Source organism: Chenopodium quinoa, unplaced genomic scaffold (genome assembly GCF_001683475.1).
Source record: "Chenopodium quinoa cultivar QQ74 unplaced genomic scaffold, ASM168347v1, whole genome shotgun sequence".
NCBI lineage: Eukaryota > Viridiplantae > Streptophyta > Magnoliopsida > Caryophyllales > Amaranthaceae > Chenopodium > Chenopodium quinoa.
The window spans coordinates 855472-869075 of NW_018742881.1; the positions used below are offsets into that span (position 1 = coordinate 855472).

The window sequence follows — 13604 nt, forward strand, 5'->3', positions numbered from 1 at the left end:
ATTTTTTCATTTATTGATTTATATATATACATATATAACCTTCCTAATCCACATAATTTGAAAAAATACTCTTTGATTCTTTCTCCTCATTCCACCACTCATCTTATTTTCTCCCTCCTCGACCCGTGTCCCCTTATTTCAAGATTCTCTCTCCTCTCTCTCCAAATCAAAACCTTCTCTCTTATCGCTCCAACCATATATTCTCCCTCTTCTTCCTCTCTCCTCTTCAAATCCTTCATTGTTTCAACTTTTTTTTTTCTAGATTGTTGAAGAAGCTTTACAAAAATGGCGAATCGTAATTGCGAGCTCTGCAGTGGTCAAGCGTCGCTGTATTGTCCTTCCGACAACGCGTTTTTGTGCTACACTTGTGATTCTAAGGTTCACTGTGCGAATTTCCTTGTTGCTCGTCATGTGCGGTCGTTGATTTGCCCTAACTGTCGGAAAACTGACGGAAAGAGGTTTTCCGGTGCCGGAGTTCCTTCTCCTTCGACGTTGTTCTGTCGAGATTGCTCTCCTCCGAAGATAAGCTCCGGTGAGGCTGCTGACGTGGTAGATGATGATGATGATTCTCTCTCATCGTCGTCTTCCTGCATTTCGAGCACCGGAGACGCGGCGGAAGACGCCGCCGAGATGACGTCATCGTCGATCTCGAAGAGAGCGAAGATGGCGGATGTACGGAGGAGAGAGAGGAACAGTAGAAGTACGGTGGTGGTGGATTTGAAGGTGGAGGGTATTTTGGTAAATTGGTGCAAAAAGATGGGTGTTGTTGAAGAGAGAGATTATGGTAAAGTGGTGAACATGGCGGTTGAATTGCTTAGTGGTTGTTTGGATGGAATTACGGTTTGGCCCTTTCGGGTTTCCTTAGCGGCGTCGTTTTGGGTGGCAATTAGGGTTTGTGGGTCTCGGAGTTTGTCATCGGCGGCGTCCACGTGTCAAGATCTGAGAAGGTTGGAGCAGATCTCGGGAGTGCCAGCTAAGCTGATCTTGGCTACCGAAGCGAAACTCGCGCGTGTTATTAAACGCAGGCGATCACGTGAGGATCACGAGGAAGGTTGGGCTGAATGCTAATTGTAATTTATTTTTCTAAAAACCATAATTAGCAAAAAGAAAAAAAAAAAAAAGGAAGTTTGTTGTTCCACTTGAATATTATTAAGAGAACAAAATTAAGATTAAGATGAAGATGAGTAGGATTTGGGATTGATTATTTGTATAAGACAATGTGGAATGGTAGATTATTAGATTGGTTGGTAGGTTAAAAAAATGGAGTTATGGGTTTTTTTATTTGTTATTTGAGAATGTATGTATTTAAATCTAAAACTAAAAATGAGATCATGGTAATTTTGTGATTATCATTATTTTGTTCAACTAACGGACGTCTTTGTTATCTTTTGTTACGTTAATTTAACATGTACTGTTCAGGTTTAGTTGTCACATAAGTTGCGGATACAACACTAAGAAGGAAACTTGAGCGTATATATGGAAATGTGATGGTTAACATTGCATGATGTTGTTTAAGAATGTTAACATACTAATATAGGATTACTTGATCCATTTCATTAGATTTGTGGCTAATATAGTTAGAAGTGTTGAATTATATATGGAATAATTATTAGCAACCACCTAATACATTCTTAGATAGATCTCCCTTATATACCTTTCTAGCTTATAGATATAGATATAAATCAATGCTACATATTACTAAGTCTCATACATCAAAGATGAGATCAACATAAAGATCAATACTTTGTATTAAGGAGACGATGTACAGTTGATTAAAGTTATGGAACTAGCATATTATTAGTTTGAAGTCTTTATTAATAGATATGCAGTTCGATCTACAATTTACTTTCAACATTTACACTTTGATTAAAATAATAAGTGCAAAAATTAAGGAATTTTGTCTTACTTTAGATTAATTTTGCTTCTTCAAGTTTTAGATTAACTTTTATGTTTAAAATTGAAGCTCATTTTACCCTTTTCGGGTGCATCAAAGTTCAATTGTCACACCATTAATGTACACACACTTACTAAGAAAATAACAACACATTTTCTTCACTTGTTTATACATCATATGTATTTTAGAGAGACCTGTTTTAATTGAGAATACAATAGATGAGCGACAATTGTCAAAACACAAAACTTGACATTTGTCAAATATTGAGACGTTTTATGATACAACTACTAGCTAGATATTTTCCCGAATAATATTTTAGTGGTATAGTACAAGTATTATACTGCAACAACTTCTAAAGGTGATGTAAAGCATTAGATTCCTAAGACTAATGAGAACAATTATCAACCACATGAAATCATCATGATTTTTCTAAACAATGTTGTACTCAAGATACAAAAAAATTTGAATTAAAAAACTATAGTACAACATTACTTCCTATAATTATAATTTATAGGGGACATTATATTCAATCAAAGCATGCTTAGGCTGGAAAGAAAGAAGGGCATGATAATAGATTAGTACTAACTACTCCTAAAACAATTTATGTCCAATGACTTTATATGATTTAATTAAAAATTGGATTATGAAGATTTGATGGGCCTAATCAAATACATATAATCAAGTTTAATTACAATTATTTAATAATTAATGTATGGTTAAGAATGGTTCGTACCCTACTTAACATTGCTAAACTTTTCAAACCCCACTAATGATCAAATATGTGTGCAAGCTGGAGTAAATTGCTCCAATCCACATGTTATATGAGATATTTGAAGGAATAAAAGAATCTGTATAATTTTAATATTTAGCCAAATTTAAGGTGCATTTAAAAATTAAGAGATCTTTTGAGATTAATTAAGTAATATTTGTTGTATGAGATTAACACCACAAAATTAGGAGTTCATTATTTAAATCTTGATATTTTTCTCAACTACCGGTCGATATTTCTTGCTAGTTTTGACTCTTCATTAACAAGAATTGCATTTTACTTTAATCTTTTGAAATTGTGGCTAATAGCGACTTCATACGTTGAATTATTATCTAATATCAACTTCTAGTTAGGTAGTTTTTAGAATTTGGATTTTCTCTAATTGTTTTATTTTCTTCTCTAGTTCTCACTGATCTTCAGATTATTACACCTAAGCTTATAATAATGCATATCTACCTAAACGTTGGATTTGTTTTGAGAAGAAATCGCAATGAGTTTACTAAGGGAGGACTAGCTATATTTTGGACAATCACCCCTGAAAAATAAAGTGTGTGTAAACATCGGAACATATTAGTATTGTCATAATGTCATATGGTGGGTGTCGAGTGGATAATACTTGCCCTTGTGAGATAATTTTCAATACGTAAGATTAAATCTTGTCTGTATTATCTGCCCTATGTTTTTGAGCATGCACCATCAAGGAAGCATCATTCTGGTATTATACAGCTAGGTACAAAGTGAGCATACGTGTTTGACTATATAATCCCATTAGTGATAAAGGTCTCTATTGGTCTAATCACCTCGCTTATTCGAGTAAACAATGAGAGGACTTCCAAGTAAATCCAAAAACCAAAATTGTCCAAACAAAGTATAATAAACACTAATCAACACCAAATTAAAGCTAGCTTAGTTCCACTTGTTAGTTAAATAAACACTTTGATTAAAAAAGGCTCATAAAATAAACAATGTTTAGAGGAAGACTTTTAATAGGCAGCTTGTGGCTCATGCCATTCATGTTTGAACTTAGGCGACATACGTATAATTAATTAATCAAGAATTTGGCGTGTCATATAAATGATCCACAAATTCGGCCAATATTTTAGAGGATTAGCATCCTAATCTGTTGACATCATTGATCATATCATAGTTCATACATACGTTAAGCTAATCATACCATATATGTTATAAAATTAATAATACTTAACTTTATTTCTTAAGAGAATATCATATTAATTAATTTTTGGAGAAAAATTATACAGATTATTAATTCACCCATTATTAGTCTCATAATTTCCATCCTCAAGTCCTCAACAAAATTATGCAAGGAGTAGAAGTGAATGTTACTTATCAATATGGGTGCTCATCGACAAATTTCGATAATTTATAGGATAACAAAACATAAAACTAGATCAAATCCTTGAGATGAATAAGGGAAGGTGAGAAAATCCTCTAAGCCCTAATTAAATACATGGTGGATTCGATCCCCCGCAACAACAATTGGGAGGGTGTTATTACCTAATCACTTAGAACTGATCCCTAAATCTGGAGTTCTGGACCCAGAATTAGAAAGGCGAGAATAGCTGAGTAGGTAAAATCATAAAATAGTTTCGAGTTTGTAACGCAATTGTATACATACTCTTATCAAATGAGGGACAATTCATCATATATGGGAGCTTAACACATTAGCATTATTTGCTTTACTAAATAAAGTTAAGGAAAACATTATACTTGTTAGGTAATTATTCTTACTTGTAAGATGAACTACAATTTGGTTTTAGGGCACATCTTATTCATGATAATATAAATTATTCTATTGTTTAATTTATTTTTGTTCAATGACAACAAAAGTAGTTACCAAAAGAAAAAAAGAATGCTAGTAGTATAAAATGGGAATTAACATGAATGAGAGAAATTAAAGTAAGGAAAATTTGTTAATGTGAATATTGGATCGGAAAAATCAATGATTATCATGGATAAGACATGCATTAAGTAGTAATTAAGTTGTTTAATCTGATAAGCTGCCTACTTGTGGTTGATGTAGCTTTATAGCTTTTTAGGGTCTAATTAAGCGTCAAATCTTAATCATAGCTTTTCTCCATCACTAATACACATCTTAATCACAATCTTCAATCGAAAATAAAGCCAAAGGAAATAGAGTATTGTTCTAGCTTTAATCTTACACCTAGCATTATATACTTTAACTTGTACTGTACAATGTTATTATAACTAATATCATTGTTGTTACACAACTACGACTCTATGAGAATAAAAATTCATACCAAACACGTATAATACACCACATACAACACACATTTATTTTAGTTTATTTTTTTAATGTTGAATCAACAGTTTATGTTAGTTTATGTCCATAAATAAAAGACCGTGTTAAAATCAGCACCTATTATAAGTCAATCATCTTAGTTGCATAAGTGCATATGTTAGATCGTAGAGTTTAATAAGAAAAGTCATAATTTCATAAACCATACTTCCAAATGCATGTAGTTGAGTTGTTACGGCTCGAATTTGGTGTAGCCTTATTACGAGACTCATGACTTGCTAAAACTCGAGATCTCCATTTTGAATCACTTGAAAGTAAACAAAGAATTAGTATTCTAAATTACTTGCCTAATTTGTTGTAATATATTAATGTTGTAGAAAGCTATGGAGTACAATTAATTGGATAGTGATGTGACATTGTATTCCAAAGAGATAATCTATTTGATGTATTAAATTAAAGTACAAAAGATGTAGAAGAAACTAGTAGCAAAGTCATCAGAAATAGAGAAGACATGTAAAGAAGTTGAGATGAGATTATGTAAGATAATGTTGGCAATAATTGAAGTTTATTATGGGCTTACATGCATGCATGTTGGCAATACAAGAGGCTTATCTTCAGTATATGTATATCCTTGCTAAAGGCCAACATTATCAGGAGCATTTTATTTTTTGAAAAAATTTCATTTAATGATGTTCCTAGTACACTGTATTTGGAATGCTGTTTTTTCTTTTATCATGCCATGAAGTTGGAGGAATTTTTTTGAAAGACAATAAATTAAAGGTGTTGTCTTTTCTTGAAATTTGGCCTTGACAATAGTTTTAATACGGAGTAGGGATTGTTTGAATGATATGTGTAACAGTTTAATTTGGCAAGCATTGGAATACATTTTCCTCTTTAGACTTGTGTTTTTATTGTCTTTATTAATGTCTGTTACCAATTTATCACGAAATACCACTCTATATAATACTTTGTAACAAATAGAAATGAAATTGGTGAAGAAAAGGAGAGAATTTGGGACAAACTCATAACCATGGAAATGGATACAGAATACGGAGTTTTATTTATCACCACTTACCAAACGGATCATTGAGTTATCAAATGCTGGGCAAATCCCCTTAATCGCATACACACATAGACAAGGCCCATAAGGGGAGAATTTAAAGAAAATCTCTTCTAAAATGACCTTGGTGAAATTTGAGCCTGAACTCACGCAAAGTCGGAAAAGTAGCCAATTATTTTACCCTAGTATCTCATATCTGTTCATCACTTAGCCAATTGCAATACTACCAAAATCTAGTTCTAGCTTGTACTATTTTTTTTAAGTAACTTCATGTTTCCAGGCCCAAATAACCTAAAAATTTAAGAAATTCAGGCCCTTTTCAATTAAACTTTGCTCAATGTTGTGCCCAGAAAATTCAATTGAACTAACGCAAACCAATTAGGATTCGAACAGTCCAATCTAATTCGGGTTATTTGTTGAACCTTTTCAATAGCCCTACCCGTTTTCATATGGGCTTTTCCGCCAACAGATTCTCTCTCTTCCCAGGGAAAACTGAGCTCTTTTTGCTCTCTACTATTTTTGAGTTCCAAAGCATATTAAAAAAGATGAGTTTCAATTCCAAATCATAGCATATCATTTTTCAGTTCTTAGTTTCGGCTTATTTGGTAGATAAATTAATCAGTTTCCGCCATGGAAACCCTTTCAAGCTCTGTTTTTCTGACAAAAATCCCAGAAAAAAACAACCCAGGTTGTCAATTACCCCAGTTTTCGATCAAACGTTGGAATAATCGAAGTGGGTGTTTGAGAATTAACGAAAGTTTGAATCTTGGTTCGTGGGGGTTATCTTCTGAGAGAGTTGGGATTTCTTGGTCATCAAGGGTTTTGGCTGCTTCGAAAAAAGCTTCAGGTGGTGAAAGTGAGAATAAACCTAGTTCTGATGATGCTCATGCTACTGCTTCTGATGATGTTCTTCCTTTTCCCGAGGTAATTTAATCTCTCTCCTATTAATTTTTTGATTTTCATATAAAAAAAATAAAAACTCAGAACAAAAACCCTGAAATTTCTCAAATGTTAGAATGTGGTTTGAATGATTCCATTCAAATGTGTTTGGTTTATAAGGATGATTATTATGTGGGATTTGAGAAAATATTTAGAATTTTCTAGTTGGTGATGATTTATGATTGAGGGTTTTGTGTGTGTTTCTTGGGTTAAAAGTTTTTTCTTTTCCTTTCCTTTTTGGGAGTAATGTGGTTTTATGATGTATGTTTCTCAAAGGATTGGTTCAATTTGCAATTTTATTTTCTAGTAGTAATTTTACATTTTCATTATGATGGAAGGTGGATATTTTAAGGTTTTTGTTAGACTGTGACTTACCTTTAACTTACTCTTGTAATTTGAAGCTGAGTGAGCTAGTGTGATTTTGTCCTTCGGTTGCGAAATTGATTATTAACTCATTTTTGCTTTAGTTGGTGAGAAATGGAATGTAGTTTGGACTGATAATTTCCTCGATAGTGTGTGTTTGTATTGCTTTAAGTCTTTGGGTTTTGTGTCTATGGTGAATTGGTGATACAGCAAGATGATGCTATCTATTGTATCCTGATGAGCTTGAAGTGGAGGAAATTGCAATGAATTTTGTATTGGCAGTCTATGCACTACTGCATTTTGTGTGGTCTAATGACTCTAGTCATACAAAGTGGAGGTTTCTAAGTTTATCAATGGATCATGGTCTGATTATATGCTCTCTTCATTCCAAATTTTATCTGACAAAAGTAGGATTGATGTTTAATGAGTGAACGAGTTGCTTAAAGAGAATAGAAGAACCCTAAATTATGTATCTATTCCATGACATTTCTTTGGGGAGAGAGGGTGGTGGGTGGGTGGGTGAGAGGATGTTAAATATAAACTAATTGATCAGTCGATCACAAGAACTTCATATTCTCTGGAGGTCAGACTGCCGTCTTTGTATTCTATACCTTGTCTTGATATGACTGTGCAGTGAGCACTGGAGTATGGTTTGTGATTAGAAGTAGAATTTTTTCTTTTCTTAATTATAGTCTGTGAGCGAGTGTATGAAATGGCTGCTTCGGCTTTGTTGTGATGTCTTCTTTCACATTCTGAAGGCTATCAATAGTCATCCAACCCAAAGTCTCAAGAGAAGCTTTAATGATGCCTCAAAGATGGTGTCAACACCAGCAGGATCAGGAAGTGGGAGTGGGTCTGCAGGCACCAGGGCAGGACTTTTCAGAACGCCAATTTCTGGTGGAGTTCAAAGTGCGACATCCGCACATGGGTTACCAAGTCCGGCATTGGCAGTACGTAATCTGATGGAACAGGTAAATTCCTGTGATCCCTTCCATTCTTATATAAAATTGAAAATTGAAACATTTGGACTAATATTCTGTATTTCTTGTTTTAGGCTCGTTTTGCTCACTTGTGCACTGTTATGTCTCGTATGCACCATCGACGGCAAGGTTATCCATTTGGCTCTCTGGTGGATTTTGCTCCTGATGCCATGGGACGTAAGTGAGATTGTTCTGCATATCATTTATGGTGTGGTTTACTAGTCATCTCTCCATTGTAAAATACAATGAACTATGGAGCTCAGTAGAAGTTAGTTTCATAGCGTCTGACAAGAGCCTTATGAATTTCCAACAGGAGATATGTTCCAGCATTAAAATATTTTGAATTGGATATCATTGTTGGTTATGTTCTATTCTAATTTGATGGTACTTGATATGATCGACCTAAATATCCATCAATTTTTTAGTCGCCATGCCTCCTTCCATCCCCCTCAAAGAAAAAGGGCTGAAAACAATAAAGTGAAAAATACACATACAGAGCTAAGAAGGGAAGATTAATTGTGAGGGATTTCTGCATGTGTTATGCCCAAGAAGCATAATTTTTATCGTCTATTGTTGCAGATCCAATTTTCTCTTTTTCACCATTGGCTATCCACACAAGAAATTTGTTGGCTGATCCACGGTGTACACTTGTTGTACAGGTTTGTCTGTATACATTGTGTTGTCTACAAGTGTAACTTTTCCGCTTTTCTGTTTATACACTTTATTGACCGTTAGGTTTCATAGATACCTGGATGGAGTGGCTTATCTAATGCAAGAGTGACAATATTTGGCGATGTCTACCCACTTCCTGAAGATCAACAGGTGATTGATGGTTAATTTTATACCTTTAGCTTGCTTAAATCTATATTCTTTGTGTATTTATATACTTGTGGAGTCTGATGCACCGTTAACCTAAGCTATTATAGTAGCAGCCTAGCAGGTTTTCAAAAATGTATCTGGTAGCAAAATACTTAATTTACGCAGTTGGTCATCCTATTTGTGCTGTTCTCCAATAACTGTTCTTGTTGTGTCTTTCAGGAATGGGCTCATAAACAGTATATAAGAAAGCATCAACAAGGGCCTTCTCAACAGTGGGGAAACTTCCATTACTTCAGGATGCAAAATATAAGGCAATACTTTGTTTCTTTTATCACTCATTTACTTCGCAGATGAATGCACATTTTCTCATAAGAAATTCTAATTTTATTTCCTGATTGTGAGAATCTTTTATTTGAATGGACCTACAAGTTTATTGTATTAATTGTTGTTAATTGTTTATTGAACTTCTGTCAGAAGATTGGCTTACTGGTGTTACATGTTAGACCTGCTTCTTTATGGTATAAGAGGGTTCTTTCTCCCCTAAAAATAGACTTAAGCTAGCTTACCCGACAATATATGTCATTGTCCTGAGATAAAATGGCTTCCTTTCATAAGCTTTTCAGTCTCTCTTTGATAGAAGATACCCCCCACCCAAAAAAAAAAAGGCGGGGGGGGGGGGGGGGGGGGGGGGGAAGTGTATTGCAGCTTTTCTTCTCAAATGCGTATGAAGTAGACTTCACTTTCTGCATAGCATAGGATCGCCTTGATAGTTGATACTTTAGGGTTCCTTACCTTGTATCTTATTTATATATTGTGGCTGGTTTTAGTGGATAAAGTCCACTTAACTAATGAGTCTTCTTATTTCATGAGTAGCGTATCTTATATCGTGTAGCTGAATTTTTTTCCCCTGAACAATGAAAGCAGTGATATCTATTTCATTGGTGGCTTCGGTACAGTCGCTTGGGTTGATGTTAAGGAATACGAAGACCTAAAACCAGATAAGATTGCGCTGGAAGGAGGTGAACAGTATTTAAAGGTAATTGTGCTAATTTTCTTGTTTCTCTAGTAATTAATGCAAAAAGTCCTCACTTTTAGGCTTTATCAACGAAGCATATGTAACATGGAAATAATTGTCACTCCGGTATGATTTTAGGAACTCAATGCCATCTTCTCAAAGCCTTTGAAAAAGCTTTTATCCACTGAAATTGAGGTAGATGACGCTGCTCTCATTTCGATAGACAGCAGAGGAACTGATGTTCGGGTTCGTCAAGGGGCACAGGTATATCATTTCTTTCAACTTCACTCAACCTGTATGTCAATATTTTGTTTCCCTCCTTTACTTTCTTCTTTGGTTTTTGTTTCATTTTGTTTGTTTGAATTGCCCCATGTTTTGGTACTAGTCATGATAATTCCCATCTTTGTGATAAGCAATATCATCAGATCTCCTGGCTTCGAAATGCCACTTTATAGTGTGCTAAAGGCTTCTTTTTTCTTACAGTTCAACATACAGAGGATATCATTTCAAGACGGAAAGGTTGTTGAGACTCTTGAGGAAGCCAAATCTGCTCTTCAGCACTTAATTAACAATGGGCAGCTGTACAATATTCAGAAATGAACGCTATTGCCTGAGTGAGAAATTCTCATCAGTAACCAAACCCCCTTAATAATGTATTATGGGAGAGTTTGCATTGTCGTGTCTAGCTAAAGATGTGGCAGTATGAACTTTACAGCATTTAACGAGCTAGGGATCTTCGCAATGCGCATGTCTTTTTTTTTTCTTTTTTTTTTTTTTTCATATAAAGTAGCTGTTTTATAGAATAAGTATAGATTTTAGAAGAATCGTCATCTTTCATCCTGTTCCCATAACTAGTCTAAGTTCTAGGCGTTTGTGACGCGTGTATCAAACTCCGAGAATAAAAATTTTGTTCTTTGTAAGTTAAGATGCTCAGTTGTTTGCTGTGGTATTGATCTCCCTTACATGTCGGTACTGAGTACCATCTTTGATCATATTCTCGGATAAATGGTGACTTTGAGCTTGTTGATTGGCATATTGTTTAGGTGAATTTCGGCCCTTATCAGGCTGTCAAAGTCGAGGTTGCGTGGGCGTTCATAATTCTAAGCTAGGTAGGTGCTCAGCAGCCGTTGTTTGAGTGATGTTATGGTAGTGAAAAGTATTGAATCAATACCTTTCAGTGTAACATCACTCAAACTAGTTATTGATGATAAATGGAGAATCTTTGGACTAGAATCTTCTGTAAGTATTATTGTGTTACATTAGGTAATGTATTACTCGTGTATAGAATTTGATTCTTTCTAGCTCTTTATTTCTAGTTCCAACATTGAATTACAAGTTTACAACCCCTCACTAAGGAAAATGAAACAATTCTCGAATCTCTCGTGTTCTTTCCATCATATCAACTTAAACTTAAGTTCGGCTTTGTGGAAAGGAGAACATCTTTTTTATGATCAATTGTTGTACAAACCAAACTAAGGGCTTGTTCTCATATGTTTATTTTTATTTTATTTCAGCTCAGCTCATTTCAGTTTAGTTCAGCTCCTAATTTCCTTTTCTTATAAAATATTCATTTCATTTCAGCTCAGCTCAGTTCAAGTGTTCAACTGAGTTTAGTCAGAGAACAGGCCCTAAATTTGGCTTAGCGGTAAAGAACACAAGAGATTGTCAAGTGTTCTCTCCGTAGACACTTTGTTAGAAAGATCCCTTTCCCCTCTTGAAAATTGTCTAATTTGCTAACGTGTGTTGATTTGTGGGGGATTATAGCTTAATAGTGCCCATCTTATCTGCCAAAAAAAAAAGAAAAAAAAAAGAAGTCCAATTATTGTATAAATCAATATCAAATACTTGTATTGTTTCTTGTAAGTTTTTCTTCCCGGTCATATTATGATTTGTGTAGTTTTTTTCATTTATTTCTACTTGACAAGACGTATGATCCATGCATTGTATGAGACTAGAAACTATTATGGAAAATTAGGGCCTGTTCTCATTGACTGAATTGAGCTGAACTGAACTGAATTGAAGTTCAACGTAAGAGAACAGGCCCTTAGATTAATGATCATAACTAGAAAAAATTGACAGTCATTAAAGAAAAGATGATGAATTTTGAGTCATCTAGTGAGTTCTTACTCTAGTAAAAAAAAAAAAGGTCAAGTAGTGAGGTGGCAATAGTTTTGGATGCGATTAGAATCTAAGTTGATAAGCTTGAGAAATTCAGATAAGTATTATGTCACTGGTTATGTCATTTAGTCAATATAGATTGCCTACGATAAAAATACAAAGCACTTTGGATAATGACATTTATAATTGTGATTATCTCAAGTTTGAAAGTCAAGCAATATGCTTCTAGAGGTAGCATTGCACATCTACCTATTTTTTCTTTCTTTAAAACGTGACAAAAACTTTATTTATGGTAACTATATCGTTATTCATGATGGAAATCATAACAAACAAAGTGTAATTTGGAAAAAAAAAACATTTTTTTTTCAAAATTCTGAATTGAAATTGATGTTCACTTATTGGAAATTTATTCTATAACTATAATTGATTTAAAAAGCTTATTTTTATGAATTTATGGTTATATTTGTTCTTTAAACTAGTTAAATTTTACTCCGTACTTATTAATCTTCAAAGAAGTAGATGTGTAAGGTACGAGTACAAGGCCTTACACAAATGTTCTCCATGTACTTGTTACTTTACACAAGGTACGAGTACAAGGCCTTATTAATCGGCGGATTGTTCGTTTACAGATATTTACGGATTGCGCTCAGGTGGTTTCCCTTTTTACTCGAGTATCCGCGGATGATATCTCCTGTATTTGGTTATTAGGGGCTATCCGAGATGAGGTTCGGGATCTTTCGGCTTGTAGGATTAAGAAGGTCCCTAGTTCATGGGTCTCGCCGGCTCATTGGCTAGCGGCTCAAGCTCGCCGTAAAAAGACCAAGAAATAAAGATACCACGGCAAGCTTAACATATTCTACTAGAATTCTAAATTAGTATTATAATTAAAGTTCATTTAACCATTAGGTAGGACAACTTATCCAAGAATATGAGGAGTTGGTTAAACAATTTTAAATCATAATTTAGAGGGAGCCATAAAAAGGGTTTGCAAAAATGGGCCTTAACTTTAATATTTTGAGAAATAGAGTTGGACATGGGTCGGATTGACATAAAAACCAGTCAAGTCGCATGACACAAAAATGGCTTGAGGATCGGCCACTAGCAGGGCACAAGCCCAACATGGGAGCCACTGCACACTTGACATGCCATGGATGAACATCATTTTAAAATTTTGGTATGAGCACGATATGCTAGCGTGCTTAATTTTAATCAATTGACAATAAATTACTAATACTATCAAAGGATTTCACTGTTTATACATGAGCTTATTTTATGAGAGATCGGCACATGCTCAGCATATTACGACTATTCCTAAATCCTTTCAGACAAGGCGTGGTCGAGCACGAGGCACACATCCTTGGGTGTGTGG

The 13604-nt window shown here is 34.5% G+C and overlaps 2 protein-coding genes across 2 annotated transcripts; both read left to right on the top strand.

Moving 5' to 3' along the window:
• The first annotated feature begins 30 nt into the window (after positions 1–30).
• Positions 31–1365, top strand: LOC110726737 (B-box zinc finger protein 32-like). The gene has a single exon (XM_021906224.1). The coding sequence runs from the start codon at positions 286–288 to the stop codon at positions 1066–1068; it is 783 nt and encodes a 260-aa protein (XP_021761916.1). The 5' UTR covers positions 31–285; the 3' UTR covers positions 1069–1365.
• Positions 1366–6461: 5096 nt separating this feature from the next.
• Positions 6462–11109, top strand: LOC110726738. Its single transcript, XM_021906225.1, has 9 exons — positions 6462–6925; positions 8062–8274; positions 8358–8460; positions 8863–8942; positions 9028–9105; positions 9322–9413; positions 10027–10138; positions 10256–10381; positions 10601–11109. The coding sequence occupies exons 1-9, from the start codon at positions 6632–6634 to the stop codon at positions 10715–10717; spliced, it is 1215 nt and encodes a 404-aa protein (XP_021761917.1). The 5' UTR covers positions 6462–6631; the 3' UTR covers positions 10718–11109.
• The last annotated feature ends 2495 nt before the right edge of the window (positions 11110–13604 follow it).

Excerpts from the sequence above, each read along its gene's own strand:
- LOC110726738 (XM_021906225.1), top strand. The coding sequence starts at position 6,632 with ATGGAAACCCTTTCAAGCTCTGTTTTTCTGACAAAAATCCCAGAAAAA. Across the intron at positions 8,943-9,027 it reads GGTGTACACTTGTTGTACAG|ATACCTGGATGGAGTGGCTT; the intron begins GTTTGTCTGTAT and ends TAGGTTTCATAG. Across the intron at positions 10,382-10,600 it reads GGGTTCGTCAAGGGGCACAG|TTCAACATACAGAGGATATC; the intron begins GTATATCATTTC and ends TTTTTCTTACAG.
- LOC110726737 (XM_021906224.1), top strand. The coding sequence starts at position 286 with ATGGCGAATCGTAATTGCGAGCTCTGCAGTGGTCAAGCGTCGCTGTAT.